This window comes from Python bivittatus, unplaced genomic scaffold, assembly GCF_059951505.1.
Source record: "Python bivittatus isolate LINGU-HERP-01145 unplaced genomic scaffold, Pbiv_v1 ctg000640_np1212, whole genome shotgun sequence".
Lineage (NCBI taxonomy): Eukaryota > Metazoa > Chordata > Lepidosauria > Squamata > Pythonidae > Python > Python bivittatus.
The window spans coordinates 682099-699689 of NW_028277090.1; the positions used below are offsets into that span (position 1 = coordinate 682099).

Consider the following 17591-nt stretch of genomic DNA (forward strand, 5'->3'; position numbering starts at 1 on the left):
GCATTTTGTCTGCTCAGTTGACTTCTGCTTGTGGATGATGGAAAGGCATGTTCTTACTTGCCTTTGGGCAGCAAATGCGTTGGGAACCAGATGCTACAGAATGGAAGAAGGTCATGGAAGCAGTGATGCTATCTCCAGAGTGCTTGCAGATTCGAAGGAAAAATTGGACATTTCCTATGTTGTTGGGCAATGTGCATTTTGTATGACTGCAATAAAGAGGAATTTCAAGGTGGCATCTTCCTTGGAAGGAGACATCACTAGGGACTTTCATAGTCCTTGACTGATCTATCAGTTTCAAAGTAGAACCAGTAAGGAAGTAGGGAGAAAATAAAGCAACCTAAGTGACAAATTGACATCCTTTTCTCGGGTACCCCAGAAAGAATTATACACATTTTCCAACAGAAAATGTTTATTTTTATTTCATACATAGAGTTTTCTTTCAGCCCTACTGCCCACAAGTAGGAGCTACCTTCTCAAGATCTTTGTCCCATTCAGAACATTCTGGAGGGTTCCCCAATTGTTCCTAAGCCACTGGCTTGCCTTTTGCCCAAATTTCAGACTTTGCCCACATATTGCTCCAGAACTGGAGAGGGTCCCCAAGGGCTGCAGGTAGCCCTTGACCTAATTTTGTGCAGGTGCAGGCAGCCCACAAAAATAGTTGGTTAAAACAGTGAGAATGGTGAATTGAAGACCTGATGTTCCTTGAGACTCATGACCATGTTGCTTACATATATAGTTCATGCATGGGTGATTGCAATGAAACATGGCCAACTTTTACTTTATTTGGGACTGTTGTGTACAGTTTTTACATACAAGAAGCCCTTATAATATGATGTTTGTGGTGGTGGCACAGCTTTCTTTTTTCTTTCACTATTTAGTCTGTTTTATCAAAGAAATAAAAGCAAAAGGAATGGGGTGGATCACTGTCAGCATGCAACCCTGATAGACTATACCCAAATGCAGATTATCCCCTAAGTGGGGAAGAAATTATCCTTGTTTTGGGATGAAATCAGTCCTAATATTAAGACTGAAACTTCATAACAGAGATTTGGGGGAATTTGCTCATTTTCTGCTTCTCCTTCCTTGGCTCTCTATCAGGGAACCAATAGAAATGGATTTTGAGCCACAACATGCACATTCTTTGTAGCTGCTACTTTCCTTGATTTTCCAAGATTTTATTATATTACTCCTAAGACAAGAATGCATGACCAAAACTTTAATAATGCCATTTCATATGATTGATGATCTTCGATATTTCTTCTGGCACTAAGATTCGAACCCGAAGACAGTATTTTTAGGAATAATTTCTTATAGATGGGAAGGAGCGAGGGGGATTGAAAATGACTTGTAAATGATTGGTTTATGGTTGCTTCAACTGAGCACATCATTCTTTGAGATGCAGACCCCAGCATCTTGGAGTTACACACATTCCAGGGCAACAATTGCTCCAGCTTAAGGAAACCGTAAAGACTGAAGCCTGTTTCAGCCCTTCTAATCACAAAAGTAAATTCCTGTTTAGCTTTCCTTTGCTGCTCATGCCAAGCCTCCCAAACCCTCTATTTTAGTTACTCTGAATTAATTTCAGAGATTTGGGATAACCTGGGTCCATAAGGGAACATCAACTTTACAACAAAGCCATACTGTATATTAAAACAACAAGCTTCAGTTAAAATGATTGCGACATCTGGGGGAATTACACATCTGGTGAACGGAGTCCTTTTTTTTCCTAATGCCTTTAACCATCTTTTAAAATACCTCTTTCTGGCAGCTTGGCAGAAAACCAGATTGGTACCAAAGGAGCGAAAGCTCTTGCTAAATCCCTGATGGTCAACAGGAGCCTTTTAGCTCTGGAGTAAGTATTTCGTGTGTTCAAAAGCACTGGGGCCCTGTGAGAGGGGTGGGCAACTGTGTGCAGGTGAGCTGAGCCTGCCCCAATGGAGAAACCCCTACCTCCACTTGACATTTATCATAGTTTTAAAAGCATGTTTATCCTGCTTCCAAGCTGATAGGGAAAGTCTGCAGGTTGTCAGCGTGTGGCTAATTCTCCCCTCCCTTCCTTCTGCTAGTCTTCGGCTTAATGCCATTGGACCCAACGGAGCAAAGGCGCTTGCGGATGCATTGAAAAACAACCAGCACTTGCTTTCGCTCAAGTAAGATCTTCCCTTTCTTGGCCTTGAACTAACGATCCCCGAATCCTTGTCTGGAAGGCTTATAACAAGGTCATCTTTTTTCCTTCAGCCTCCAAAGTAACCTGATCAAGGAGAAAGGGGCAATCGGCCTGTCGGAGGCTCTCGTCACCAACCAAACTCTGATGACGCTGCAGTGAGTTTCTCCCATCTTTGCCCAAGTTGCGTCCTTCCCACCCCGCTCCTTGTTGGGCAACAGCTGGCATTCGTTTTAGGCTGTCCACTGCCCGCCCAGGCAACAGCTTTTCGTTTTAGGCTGTTTGCTTGTCCTCTGGAGCGGTGCTGGGAGGTCCCGATCCAGCCTGGCCCATTCTGGCAGTGCAGGATGAATGGCTTTTGCGTGCTGGAATGCCTGCCTAGATTTCAAAGCAACAGTTCTGCAGGGGAAAGGCCTTTAATCTGCTTTTCTCCTGGACATCATATGAAAAAAGTCAGTGACATGCCCTTTCCCAAATTAGAAAAAGCCCCCCTCTTGACCTAGGACACTCCCCTCAATTTTGGTCCAGGGCAAACCAAGCGTCCAGGGTACTCCCCTCAATGTTGCCCTCTTTTGAAATAGAGAGTTGCTTGCTGCTACATCTGGAAGGACAGTTCTCCGTTTCTGGATCCACTAACCATCTCCTTCTCTTTTCCCAGCCTCCAGAAGAACGGGGTGGGACCGCAAGGTTCAAAGCAGCTGGCTGAAGCGCTGAAGAAGAACTGGGGGCTCAAGGACCTCATGTGAGGAACAAGAAACTGAATGCCTCCCATCAAGCATGGTGTGGCAGTCACGTAGATAGGAACCATCTAGCAGCCAGCAGTTCCATAGCTGTAGCTATGCCCTCCAACATAGGAATAAGCCAGTATCCGCTGTCTGATATTGCTGCTCCGATCTGTCTAATGCAGTGTTTCTCAACCTCGGCAAGTTTAATATGTGTGGACTTCAATTCCCAGAATTGCTGGCTGGGGAATTCTGGGAGTTGAAGTCCACACAACTTAAAGTTGCTGAAGTTGAGAAACACTGGTCTAATGGTAGGGCTGGCTTCAAATATCTCCCTTTGGGAATTAGCAGCATTTAATCTTTTTGATAGTGGGGTTGGCCTGCAAGTTGTCTTGTAGGCCCTGCTGGAGCTGGCAAAGCTAAATAATATTAGCATGTTTAACATGCATTTAATTTACCGCCATATTCAAACCCCACTTTCATCCCCTAAAGCAGTGTTTCTCAACCTTGGCAAGTTGACGATGTGTGGACGTCAACTCCCAGAATCCCCCAGCCAACCATGCTGGCTGGGGAATTCTGGGAGTTGAAGTCCACACATCTTAAAGGTCCCAAGGTTGAGAAACGCTGGTTGAGGATAATAAAAGGAGAAAGCAGTGGGAAATGAAATGCAGGAGGTGCAGGCAGTGTTAATTAACAATAGTTAGTGGCTACTCGTAAGACAGCAGAGTGGTACATGGGGATTTGCAGAAGGAATAATGAAATGTGTATTGCCATGTAAACTCTGCCCCTATTATGTGTGCCTCAGGACATCACTCACATGTATTTAAGGGGTAGAGCTTGTGACACAAGGTCATTTTAATCACATCTCTGGATTCAATAGATGTGTCTGATGTGATTCAGCCATTCCTCCATTGAACAGTTGATCCACAAATGTTGTGATCAGAAAGGTAGGCCTCCATTTAAAGTGCCAGAAAAACGATTCCGCTAAGCTCTAGCCCAGCTACGTTCTATCTCCCAAACTCCTGGCTAAGGAAGACCATCTTGAGGCCAACATTCCCGGGCTCCCTTCCCAAGGTCAGGAAGGCCAGGGCAAAGCTTCCCCCATTCCTCATCTGCAGATGGTGAAATAATGCTGAACAAGATCGTGGTCTAGTCTTCTCTTGACATATAGTAGGAATCAGACCACATGTGAAGCCATCATAAGGGTTCTGTTTGGGAACAGGATGTGCACTGGGCCAAGGTTGAATCCACTCAGTTGGTCTCCATCTCCCTCCCTTTGCAGGATGATAACTCTGTGCATCTGATGGAATGGACACTCAGCCTATGAAAACTGAAATTATAAGCATTTTTAAAGTGTCCTTTTCTGGGTTTTAAGTCATCAAGTGACGTATTGACATCCATTCATTTCTCTTCTTTTAGTTTGTCGGGGAACTGTATTGGAGACATGGGTGCAGCGGCCCTGGCTGAAGGACTAAAGTCGAATCACACCCTTTTAACCCTGGAGTAAGTTGCTCCTGTCCCCACTGCTGGTGTCTATCTGTTGGGGTTACTTTTTCTCCCCTCCTTGGAAAGAGACTATTCAGAGGTTCAAGAAAGTTCACAGAACCAGCGCAGAAGAATTGGTTGTTTAGAAGGGCAGAGAAAGATCCCTTGTCCTGGGTCATCTCACAAACTGAACTAGTCCCCTTTTGTCAACCCCCAGGGTTTGGGGCAGATGATATCTCCAGACGGAGCTGGTCCTGAAACTTTGTGCATGAAAAGTGTGTGCTGTGTTACCTGGCCAGGCTGGGACCATGGGAAACTACAGCAGGCCTTTGGGGCATTACATTTTCCCATATCCCACCAGATTCCATTCCTTTGGAACTCATAAAGCTAATCTCCCCTTTAAGACCAGTTTTTAAAAAGCTCCCAATGCAAGTTTACACCAGTAGATACTGTAAATCGGTTGGAGAACGAAGTAAGGGGAAGTCAGAAGTTAAATATTTATCTATATTGTTTTTAAGGGTTTTTTTTTCTCTTCCTTTTCTTCTATTTTTAACAGATACAAATAGTAATATAGTGGAGATTTTGCTACTAAGCTCAAAAATTCGTTTTGATAGATAGATAGATAGATAGATAGATAGATAGATAGATAGATAGATAGATAGATAGATAGATAGATAGATAGATAGATATGCTGAAAACAACTCAGTGTAATTGCTTGGCATCTTTTATTAATGCTATATTGAGCATTATTTATATAGCCTCAGTTATTATCTGGCCATCTATAGATATTCTGGAAATATCTCTGTTTTACATTTTTTTTAAAAGGGGGAGGGAAAAGAAAATAAAAAGCCCCCAGCTCCTGCTTCTGAGTCCAAAGGCATCGTGCTCTCAGTTAGTATTACTGTAAATACGGCTGGCTCCTTCTGAGATTTCACCCATGCCATCGTAAGGATGAGAGACTTGAGATTTTTGCTCTCTGGATCCAGTGAAAACAAAGCTTCAAACAGAATGGAGAGAATGCAGTTAGGAAGGGATCCAGCTGGCCCACCTTTCTCATTTCCACCCTCCCCACCCCGGCTTTGTGTGTATTTCAGCCTCCAGAGCAATTCCATCAGTGACACCGGAGCGACTGCACTCACCCGTGCTCTCTGCTGCAACCGAGGTCTCACCAGCCTCAAGTAGGTCCATTCTGCGGTCTGCCCAGTGCTAACACCCATGATGTCTTCTGTCCTTTGCCTACAATCCTGAAAGCAGGAATGGACCACTGGCTATGCCTTTTTATCACCTGGGCTGAAGTCAACAGAGATGGTCTCACGCCATTCTTCTGCTCCAGCACCATTTATTTGTTTGTTTGTTTGTTTGTTTGTTTATTTATATTTCAAATTTGTTGCCACCCATCTCACTGTGAAGTGCCATGCTAGGTCGCATAGTGAAGGCTGCAAACCAGGCCCACCTTGGATTTTTGAGACCAGCCAGGTTTGTCTAGGTTCTGCCGTCTCTTGTGACAAAGGCAGGGGGTTAGTGCTGAATTGTTACAAGCTTCTCCTTTGGGCTCAGCTCTTGCTGTTTTGGAGGAGTTTTTCCTCAAACCTTTTGGCAAATAATTGTCTCAGCAGAAGAGAAGATCTGTAGCTCAGGGTTGAACTATGAGTCCTTGGTGCTCTCTGAGCTTGGTCCTCTCTGAGATGTACTTTCGGACTTGCAAGATACTGTTAAAGTAACCTTACAATAAAGTTGGAGCTAGTACTTCTGGGTGTGCTTCTTGTCTGGACTACTTTGCAAGGCTGAAAGTACATTTCTCCCCTATTGCCTTTACAGTCCAAGAAACTAGGGAGGGTCCCTTCTGAGATGTTTGCCATGCCCCCTTTCCTTCTGAGGGCTCAGGTGCCACTTATCTGACCATCCCCTAGTCTGTGGCTCTTCTTCCTGTCTCCCAAGGTCATTCCCACATAACACTTCCCCAAAGGTTATCAGATGCTTGGGATATCTGGATGCTTTCTCTCACATGCCCACCTCTTCATACCCCTGTCAGGTTGTATAAACAAAATAATTAGCCATTAAATCATCACAAAAAGGAGTTGCAAGGAAACAGACTTGCAAATTTCACCCTCTTCTCCTATGTTCCAATCACTTATGTCAGATAGGGGTGCCAAACTCAATGAAGGCTTTAAGAAAACATCAGTAATGGTTTTCTCTTCTTCTTTTTTTAAGTCTACGGGAAAATTCCATAAGCAAAGAGGGAGCACAAGCCATCGCCAATGCTCTGCGAGCTAATTCTACTCTAAGGAACCTGGAGTGAGTCCCTTCCCTATTCAAAATTCACAAGTCTGTAAATTTTGCCTAGGCTACAACATTTTACAGCCTGGCACTGGGATGGAGAAATCATGGCCCTCCATAGTGCGAACTACAGGACCCAATAGCCCCATGCAGGAAGAAAAATGGAGAGACATGCTGGGAGTTGTAGTTCAAAGGGGGAAGGGGCCAAGTTTTTTATTGTGGGCCTTTGCAGTATAACTATAAAGGATGTGTTTAATTGGTTTATTTGGGGCACTTGATCTTGGGATTCATCTCTCAAAGAGATCTGCTGTGGGCCTAAATACAAAAGGACAAGTCTCTTGTAACAGCAGCATATTAAGACTTTTGTAAGCTTAATATTTAATTATTGCTTTGGTATTTTTAATTTGAGAGCCAGGTTGGTGTAGTGATTAAAGGCACCAGGCTAGAAACCAAGAGACCATGAGTTCCAGTCATGCTTTGGCAAAAAGCCAGCTGGGTGACCTTGGGCCAGTCCCTCTCTCGCAACCCTGGGAAGAGGAAGCCGATAGAAGAGAATATCTGTAGCTCAGGGTTGAACCGTGGAGTCCTTGGGGTTCTCTGAGCTTGGTTGTTTTCTTGCAGACGTTTTGTTACCCAGCTAGGAAACATCTTCAGTGCTGTGAAAATGTTATCTAGACGGGTAATGAAATGTCTGCAAGAAAGCAATCAAGCTCAGAGAACCCCAAGGACACTATAAGAAGAAAGCCAGGGCAAACCAGTTCCCAAAATCTTAGCAAAAAAACTGCAGGGACTTGTCCAGATAGTTGCCAGGAGTCAACAATGACTTGAAGGCACTAATTATTATTATTTGGGAAATGTGTTTCCATCGTTCGCAGGCTAGTACGTAGGAGTCCTGATCTTGTTCTGGACTGCTAGGCACAATTAGAATTTTAAAATCAGGTGACTGCATCCTTTCCTCCCGCTGGATGCTCCTTATCTTCCCCCTTTCTTTGGGCAGGCAGGCAAACTTTCAAGCAAACCTCTAGACCTTTTTATTGGGTGCTCAGAGGCTTTCCTGGCCATCAAAACCATCCTGGAAACTTGGTGCTTTGCTTTTCCACAAGTTGTAATTAAAATATTTTGGGGACCCCCAGTCAGTTGGGCCAGGGATGAAGGCTCCATAGGTTAAAGAACGGTGGGCAGTTAGTTGAGCAGGAAATGAGTCAAAGGGAAAGAGGTGGAGAAAAAGGTAGGAGAAAAAGAAGGGAAATGGGAAAACCTGAGAAATCATCAAGAGATAGAAGAGGCAAAAGATCTTGGTGAACTCTGGAGTAAGTCAAGATGGTAGGCAATCTAAATTTCATACAGATAGTCCTCGTTTAGCGACCATTCAGTTATGATGGTCATGAAAGAGTAACTTTACGACCAATCCTCTCATTTACGACCTTCACAGCTCTGTAAAGCAAAGGAAAGCTGAAGTCAGATCATAAGCACAGTTGTGGTTTCACTTAGCAACCACTTTGCTTAACGACTGAGTTGCTGGTCCCAATTGTGATCACTAAACGAGAATTCCCTGTATATTATTTTGAAATACCCCCATGAAGCTATATCTTCAATGGCATCAATGCACCTTTTTAACCCTCTTTTTCTCTGGGTGCTTCTTCCAGCTTGGCGGCCAACTTGCTGCATGACGAAGGGGTCCACGCCATTGCCCAGGCATTGAAGGAGAACCAGGCCCTCACTTCCCTGCAGTGAGTTCTAGGGACTTGCATGAAGGTGGCGTTTGCTGTCTTTCTTGGCATGGCCTAATCCTGTGATTTAGTCCTCAGCATCTTTTGAAATACCAAGCCAAGTGCAGGTCACCAGCCAGGGATGGAAGCCTCCCAGGAGCTTTTGAGTTTCCTACCTCCCTGGGACTATAAAAATGGTGGTGTGGGGGGCAGATTCACGGTGTAACCTCTACCTCGCACAAAAGGGAAGGACTTATCCATAACACCTTGCAACTGGAAAGAGAAACTCTTTGTCCATTTGCAAAGTTGCTTCCCAAAGTCAGTTTCACTCATTTGAAGCTGCTCCCCAGGCATATGAGATACTTTTTAAGAGATAAAAAGCTGTTTTTGACTCTGTGAAAAAGCCAGAAGAACATTTCCTTCACTTTGAATAACTGTAGTCCCAAATCTCACTCAAGAGAGTATTTGGGAAAGGGACTTTGGGAGGAAGGATGTGGCGGGCACCTCCTCCCTTTCCAAACCATGGGACCTTGGACAGCGACAATTCAGACCCACCCATCCACCCCGCTTATCCTGAACTGGTATAGTCCAGAAGACCTGGCTCTCATTCTGATTTTTCTCTCTTCTTTTAGCCTGCAGTGGAATTTCATTCAAGTCAGAGCAGCTAAGGCCCTGAATCTAGCTTTGCAATTCAACAGGAGCCTGACCATCTTGGAGTAAGTCCTCATCTACATCTAACATGGACAGTTTTTTCAATGAATGAAAAAACTGTCCACTTTTCTAAAATCTCAGGATTGATTTAGTCCCGTAAGAATTCTGTTGCAGCAGAATGCTTTAAGATTACACTGCTTTCGATGATGTATAAGCAGCAGCGGGATCCTGCAAGACGGTTACTAGAATTCCTCATCCGGGCTCCCACCACACACTGAACCATAAACTAATTAAACAGGCAGGGGTTGCCCAGCATGCTCATCCACAAAGCAAACTAACCAAGGTTAAAATTCACCAAGTTTAGGTTGTGTGAAGGCAGCCATTAGATCATTAACAGGTCTGGGTAACTATCAACAAAGCTGATGCACCACTTTGGATCCTCACACAAAGGCATCCATTGAACAGAATGTTCAGGACTGGCTTTGATTTGGTTCAGAAGAATTCTTGGCTGATCAGAAGATGTGAGGTGGGTACCAGTCATGTTCTGGAAGAATCTGAACAGGGAAGAAACACGCTACTTGAAGCTCTGATTTGCAGAACAGCTGCTCACCAGCCATGTAGGGTTGTTCTAAAAACTGCTGTGAGAATGTATGTGAAAATCCTTTAATGGCTTGCTCCGTTTTGATATTCCTGAGGTGCCTTCAGATTCTCAGCCCAGGCTGGGGGAACCCTAATCCAACTTTCTGAAGGCTACCAGTGTGAAGGAAGATGCTCTGAATGGTGGAGTTGCACTATAGAAAAGCCAACAGACCTTGACACTGATAGAATAACTTTGTATTTAAAATTAAATCTGATGTAGAATTGAATTTTACTTGGACACCATTCTTGGACTACAGTCTTATACATGGAATCATGCCCCATCCAAAATTGTATATCTTAACTTGATGTCTAATTTATAGTTCTGGTTTAATGCATTATTTACTCTCTACAGTTTTAATGATTTGAACTGTGTTAACCAAACATTGATTTAAACTTAAAATTCAACAGGGAGTTGTGGATTTTGATTAGAAAATCAGTATGAGTATTAGAATGTATTAGTTTTACATACATGCGTATATACATAGAAGCCGTGCAGAAACAGTTTGCCTCCTGGCTGTTTTCTGGGATTTTTTTTTAAATTCCCCAATCAATCCTACAAACTACGGATTTTCCAGTGGTCTCCCATTCAGGTACAAACCAGGTCTGGCCCTGCTCGATTATTTTTTTGAGATCAGCTGAGCGATGGTGCTTCCCTTCCTTAAGACAGGGTCGAGATAGCTATTCCCAACTTTTTTGAAAGGAAAAAAAATATCAAGCTTTCTGACATAAATTAACCAGCCCGATTATTACTTGGTGCTGTTATGCCGTATAAAGTGGCTTGACCACTTCTCTTAATTGCATAATATAAATGCCAAGCTAATGATTGCGGTGGTAAAAAATCCGCAGCGGACCCCATTTAGTGTTCATTTTATTGCAGCTGCAGTGGGGGGTTGACTCTAAGCAGCTTACAATGGCAGTTACGGTGGGAAACATTGAAGCAATAAATATAACACCAGCTAATGGCAGTCCCCATGTAGCTTACTGCAGCAAAGTGTGGTAGTGCAACAATCCATACCAGGCTCCCCCCCGCAAAATCACTTCCTCGTCTAACAACCTGCTGAAACAACCAAATCTTAATGGCTTCCTTGAACCCCAAGAAGGATGGTGCCAGTTTCATCTCAGGGGAGGGGATGCAGAGACCCACCCAGATCTTCTTAGATGGCTAGATACCATGGAAGCAGGAAGCATATCTACATGTAAGTGGGAATGACCTTGGGAGACAGAGGGAAGAGCCACAGCCAGAGGAACAGTCGGATAAGAGAGAGCATAGCCTGCAGCTAGATAATAGGTGGGGCAAGAGGCTCAGGAGGGACCCTCCCTAATTTCTCAGGCTGTAAAGGCGACGGGAGACACTTGTACTTTTAGTCTTGCAAGATTCTGTGAATGTAACCTTACAATAAAGTTAGAGCTAGTATTTCTGGGTGTGCTTCTTGTCTGGGCTACCTTGCAAGGCTCACCCTATGGGAGTTATAGAAAGTAACAGAGGAGGAAAGAGACCAGTGGGTCACACCCACTTTGCAAATTTAAACCCATCTTCAACTTCTCAATGTTGTGACCTTTGTCTGAAAGAACTCCTGGAATAACAGGCCTGTCTCTCAGGGAATTCTCCAACAAAAGACCTGCCAGCATCCTGACGGAATTACGGTCCTTAAAAGCTATTGTGAAAAACTCTGAGAGACCTTTCTTGGAAACCAGACACTTTCTAAGCCTGTTTGGGGATGCATGTGAAATTAAGAATATCTCCTCTCCCCCAGTTGTTCTTTCTCTCCTCTCTCTCTCTCTATATATATATCTATGTATCTTCCCCAGGCTTTTAGAGAGGAATGGTGTGATAAAGTCACATTGAAAATGTGCCTCCTTTGTTTAAGTTGGTTATATTGTACTTACATATACCCCGTTTTTCCCCTTGCAATAAAATGCAGTGCATTGGGAAGAAAGGTGTGATTAACTTTTTCTAAATCCTTGATTTGCAGACAAGTTTATTTTTTTAAAAGTCTGGGAGCATTTAGAAATGTCACCCCCTTTCCTGCCAGCCACATTCTGCCAGCTGAGCAACATCACTCTGTGCAATGCTTAGAAGTGGTACCCAGGCTTTCGCCACGTCTTCTTGAGAAAAGCAGTTTTACAAGCCGTAACTGGAGTGGGCTTGTTAAAAAAGTAAGCTTGGTCCAAGACATTGAGCAGAACAAGGTTGCCAAGTCCTTGGAATCCAGTGGGCTGTTCAGACTGCAGTTCCTGAAAGGGCCTTCATAAATATTTTAAAGTTTAAAATGAAATACAGTGGTACCTCGGGATACGAACTTAATCCGTTCCGTGACTCTGGGCGTATCCCGAGTTGGTCATAACCTGAAGGAAATTTCCCCCTAGGGTTCAATGTAAATCCGGTTAATCCGTTCCGCCCTCCGAATTTGGTCGCACCCCAAAGCAAATTTTCCCATAAGGTTCAATGTAATTACCGTTAATCCGTTCTGGTGTCCGCGGACCACGCGTCAGGGGTGCGAAAACGGCCGGGCGCGGCGCGGTGCGAAAACGGTCGGGTGTGGCACGGCGTGAAAATGGCCGGGCACGGCGTGGCACGAAAACGGCTGGGCACAGCGCGGTGTGAAAATGGCTGGGCGCCGCGCTGCGCGGCAGAAAAATGGCCGCGGACCACGTGTCAGGGGCGGAAAAATGGCTGCGGACCACGTGTCAGGGGTGGAAAAATGGCCGTGGACCATGTGTCAGGGGCGGAAAAATGGCCGTGGACCACGTGTCGGGGCGGAAAAATGACCATACCCCAAGGCGGAGTTCGCACATCGAGGTAAATTTTTGCGGCCGGAGCTGGTCGTAACCCGAAAAGTTCGTTAGCAGAGGCGTTCGTATCCCGAGGTACCACTGTAGTTCCTTGCAAGCAGATTGTAGCCAAATGTGCTCACCAGCCTGTGGATTTTCAGGTTCTTGATGCATTACTTGTATAAACTTTGCACACATTCAAACATTGCATCCTCTGTCACCTTTTTTGGTCCAGATGGCATGGTTTTGGGCAGTGTTTCTCAACCTTGGCCACTTGAAGATGTGTGGAATTCTGGGAGTTGAAGTCCACACATCTTCAAGTGGCCAAGGTTGAGAAACACTGGTTTAGGGAACAGTCCTTCGATCTTGTGTCTACTTGGAGAACAGCAGATGATATTCTTTTTCCCTTGGTCAAAGGATTTCTGGCATTCCTAGAAATCTCCACCATCCTTGAGCTGTGAAGTAAATGAATCCTTTGCGTTTGTTCTCTTTCAGTTTACAAGAAAATGCAATTGGGGATGAAGGAACAGCTGCTTTGGCTTCTGCTCTGAAGGTGAACTCAACGCTTGAGGCTCTCTAGTAAGTTTCTAGGCTACATACAAGGGTACCACATCAATCAAGAGAGAGCCAGGCAAAACCATTGGTGGACGCGGTCAGCTACTGTTGGCCCAGGACTTAAATCTGGCCTAAAACAGTTGACCCACTACTTGTCCATGGCTGGTGTTCATGTGTGTGTTGAAACTGGGCTGTTATGGATAATTTCCTCAATGATATGTTTAGTGGCCGATGCCTTTCCAACCCCAGAGAACATTAATGAACTATGATTAGATTCCAGCTCTAAATGTGAGGTCATCCAATCCCAGAAAAACCAAATTTGCAGTATTTACTTTTGTGAGTGGAAAAACTGAACAACATGAACCACCTTAAGAATGCTGAATGGGAGTTTCATTTCCCACAGGAACTTTGTAAGATGAAGAACCAACCAAGACCAGTTTTGATCTCGCCAGCTTCCCCTAACTATGTATTTCACCTTGTTTATATGGAAAGCGGAGAGGACAGAGAGCGACAAGTGCAAACTATTTTGACATTAAAGTCAGAGAATCCCACAAGCAAATGCTTGGCATTAAAACTACGCTTCCCATCTTTTGACAATTTATTCCGTTGACTCCCTGGACCAGTGTTTCTCAACCTTGGCAACTTGAAGATGTGTGGACTTCAACTCCCAGTATTCCCCAGCCAGCATGCTGGCTGGGGATTTCTGGGAGTTGAAGTCCACACATCTTCAAGTTGCCACGGTTAAGAAACACTGCCCTGGACACTGCTGAATGGTGGGCTGGCCCAGCTTGAACCCTCTTAAAGGTTCTGATTTGTTTGCAGCTTGCAGGTGGCAGGGATCGGGGTGAGCGGGGCCAGAGCCTTGGCAGAAGCATTGGCTGTTAACAAGTGCCTTGCAGTGTTGGAGTAAGTAATCTCACCTCTCCCATAGGGGTGCAACTGACAAAGAAAGTGGGGAGGGGGGATTACACTCATGCATCTCAGACCCTAGCAGGTTAGCAGAGTCCAGCTTTCAACAATCTGCCACTCCCCAGGGGTGATGGATTGCAATTCCCATTATCCCCACCGGGAATTGCTGAGATAGCTGGGAGTTCTTTGGAAGCACCAAGTGTAATGGTATGTGGGAATGATCTTGGGAGACAGGGGAAGAGAGGCTGCCTAGAGAACGATTAGATAAGAGGGGGCATAGCCCGCAGCTGCATAATGGGAAGAGAAAGAGACTCAGAAAGGAACCTTCCTAACTTCTCAGGCTGTAAAAGAGACAGCGGGAGATTTGCACTTGCAAGATTCTGTTAATGTAGCCTTACAATAAAGTAGAATTAGCTCGTGTTTCCTGTTTGGTCTACCTAGGAAGGCTGACACCAAGTTAGGCTATAAAGACTGTGCCAACCTTTCCCAGTTCAAGAGTTCAGCCTTGGGCCCCTCCTGAAATCTCTGAAACCTACTTCAATTTCAGCTGTCCCAACTTCTCATGGGTTTTGAATATCTGTTATGTATTTATTTTTTAAATAATTAATGGTGTTCCCTGGGTACCACCTAGGAACATTGGGGGTCATTCCCTGCCCGGGCTATGGGGATCATGTCTTTCTCTTCCTTATTTCTGATTTAGCCTGAGAGGAAACTCCATTGGTCTGATAGGAGCCAAGGCAATGGCCCACTCCTTGAAAGTTAACAGCACCCTCCGCAGGCTGAAGTAAGTAGTGCATCTGGGAAAGGCTACTGTGAAAGACGCTCATGATATTGCTCAAATGAGAGGCAATCTTTTCTGTGTCCCGGTATCGTTTGTCTGGAGGAATTGCTTTTCTAGCTTTGGCAACAAGTTTCAGCTCTTAACATTTGGGTCATATATACCCTGCTTGGGTCAGACTGAAAGGGTTTTGCATTTATTATCCAGACAAAGAAAGAAGCAGATTGCTTTAAGGGCCTACTCGAATCAATACCATACCTATCATCAGCCAGGTGTTAGATTTGTAAAGCACAAGGCTTATTGATATTACAAGAACATCTTGTCTTTGTTCCTAAAGTAACTGGCTGCCTTGGAACGGCTTAAGCTCAAGGAAATGTCTTAACCCGAAAGAAACATCTTAAGCTCAAGGAAACAGGAAATGCAAAACAGGACGGTTGCATCAGTTAATCTTTTAAACACAGCTTTAGAGTTGCACATGACTCATTTTCAGGCATAAGTCTTGATAGATTCTCAGCATTCATTTGGTATTTCTTAGGACCTTTTGTGGAAAATAAAAACAAAGCTAAAACAGATATGAGGCATGTGCTAAATCATACCAAAGACTAAAACAGACATACAGATTGCGAGAAATAGGTTCACTCAGCATGCTGAGCAAGAACCAAACGACGTTAGAACTTCCTATATGTGTATACAGCCATGTCTCTGTGCTCTTGCTCAGCCTCCAGGAGAACTCCTTGGGCATGGATGGGGCTATTTGCATCGCCACAGCCCTGACGGGGAGCCACAACCTCACCTACATCAAGTAAGTACCTTTTATGAGCTAGTGGGTTTGAGCTAGAACAGCCTTTCCCAAGGTGGTGCCTACTGGAGAAGTTGGTCTAGAAGCCCCAGAAGCTCCTACTTATGGTGAAATGAAAAGCAGGCAGAGTTGGTTTTTACTCATCGATATACTATGGAGGCAGAAGTCCAGTTCCCAATATTCTTAGCCAATATTTTTAAACCTCAAAAGTCAAGTTTCTAGCCCATATCATTGTTGGAGGGAAGTCTAACATTTATAGACCTGTCTTTAGTGAACTATCAGTATGGAGCTCAGTAGAGACTAGAAGATGCCCTAATTCCTTCTTTATTGCTGCCACTCCTTGGCCCATCTTTCTGCAAACTTATCTACCAGTTACTCTCCCCCTCCAGAAAAGTAGAGAAAATCCAGCACTATTGAAAATCTGAGTATTGAAACCAGGTTATACTCAGGAAGATATAAGGGGGACAGGGCAGAACCAATGCTTTCATCAAAATGATGAAAACAGTGTTGCAATGTCACAGCCCCAGCGCCACCCCTCCCGTAAGTAGGTGGATGTCATAATGCATATACAAAAGGGGCATAGGTTGCATTGTGACACCATAACACTGCTTTCATCTTCTGCCACCTCGCTGGAGGCCACTGAAGGGTGAGGCTGGCTGCAACCACCGAGAGGGAAAGTTTCTATCTTAGGAGTTACTGAATCTCAGATTCTGCCTTGCTGGGTAGGTCAGACTGTTTCTGTGTCCCAGGACAACCCTAACTTTAGACACATAAAGTACCGGAAAACGTAGCATTAGCTGACCACTTGGATAGCTGATAAGGAGGTCAGCCAAAGACTATTAGTTATATACCTTTAGTATCAGAAGGCCAGAGTGCCACGCGGTCAGGGCATGAAGCCCCTAGTTGGCTGCTGATCTGATCCAGCAGGCTAGAAACTGATCATCATTAATGCCATGTTGACATGTCTTAGCTGGCATAACAGGCTATATCTGTAATCCAAAGCCAGGTACAAAATGAATTTTAAGCTATAAAATGGTATCATCTCAAAACCTGAAATTGACAATGTATTAAAATCAAATCAGTAATCTTTGCTTTTCTTCATTGTTTTGCTGTCCTTGATTGGTTCTGGCCCAAGTCTATATTGCAGGATGAGGATTACCCACTTTTAGCATTCACTCACAGCTTCTACTTTGTCTCTGTACATTTGGGCACACATGCCTTTGAGTCAGTCCTGACTCTTGGTAACTATATGGACAAGTCTAGGCAATTTTAGGCACCAGGTCTCTTGAACCCTTTATAAAAAACAGCCCCAGCCTGCTCACTGGCAGCACTGATCAGGAAGCTAAAGCTTACATTTTGGGCACATAATGCAAAGGTAAGGGTCAACCAAGAAGACCCTGATGCTTGGAAAACTCAAAGGCACTTGAAAACCAAGCCAACAGAAGACAAGGTGGCTAAATGCTGCCACCGATGACCCAAGCATGAGCTCATGAGCTCCAAAGAAGCCGTTAGTCCTGCTGAAATAATGTCTGTTGGTCACAAAGAGTCAGAAGTGACCGAATGACGATGACCATAAACCAATACCGTACATGACTGAAAGTAAGCAGTGAAGCTACAACCACCTGCTCCCCGCATCCCCTTCCAACCTGACCAGTCTGACCTTGAGCAAAGTCTTTGTGGTGAAGTTGCCCCTAAAGCTTCTTTTTTTCTCTCCCACAGCTTACTGGGAAATAAAATTGGGGAATCAGGAGCTAAGGTGATTTCCGATGCCATCCGAACAAACACTCCTAACTGTGTTGTGGAGATATAAAGCAGGGCTGGGACTATATCAGAGGAAGAGTGGTGTTCCACACTCTCGGATGGATGCCTTCCCTGTGCCTGGACCGCTGACTGAGGGCATGGTGACGGGATGGATCTCATGAAGGCACAGGAGAGGCCTGAAGGGGAGATCCAGCCATGAAACAGGGATGAAAGAGAAGCCCCACCACTACCACCACCACCACCACCACCACCACCACCACCACCACCAATCATGAGCATTCCTGATTTTTGCTCCTGCAAGAAGGGTGCTTGGATGAAGCAGCATTACCAAAGCTGATTTGAAAGAGGCCAGTATATTGATTCTGGAATA

The 17591-nt window shown here is 44.6% G+C and overlaps 1 protein-coding gene across 2 annotated transcripts in view; it reads left to right on the forward strand.

The window, feature by feature from the left end:
* Positions 1-17590, forward strand: part of NLRC3 (NLR family CARD domain containing 3) — a 29099-nt gene extending 11509 nt beyond the window's left edge. For both annotated transcript variants that reach the window (XM_025165801.2, XM_088151009.1), the window contains exons 5-18: positions 1769-1852; positions 2067-2150; positions 2239-2322; positions 2823-2906; positions 4306-4389; positions 5466-5549; positions 6583-6666; positions 8295-8378; positions 8990-9073; positions 12915-12998; positions 13797-13880; positions 14584-14667; positions 15380-15463; positions 17180-17590. In XM_025165801.2, coding sequence (XP_025021569.1) covers positions 1769-1852; positions 2067-2150; positions 2239-2322; positions 2823-2906; positions 4306-4389; positions 5466-5549; positions 6583-6666; positions 8295-8378; positions 8990-9073; positions 12915-12998; positions 13797-13880; positions 14584-14667; positions 15380-15463; positions 17180-17270 — 1183 coding nt within the window. In that variant the 3' untranslated portion in view covers positions 17271-17590. The remainder of the gene's footprint in view (positions 1-1768; positions 1853-2066; positions 2151-2238; positions 2323-2822; positions 2907-4305; positions 4390-5465; positions 5550-6582; positions 6667-8294; positions 8379-8989; positions 9074-12914; positions 12999-13796; positions 13881-14583; positions 14668-15379; positions 15464-17179) is intronic.
* Position 17591: the final 1 nt, after the last annotated feature.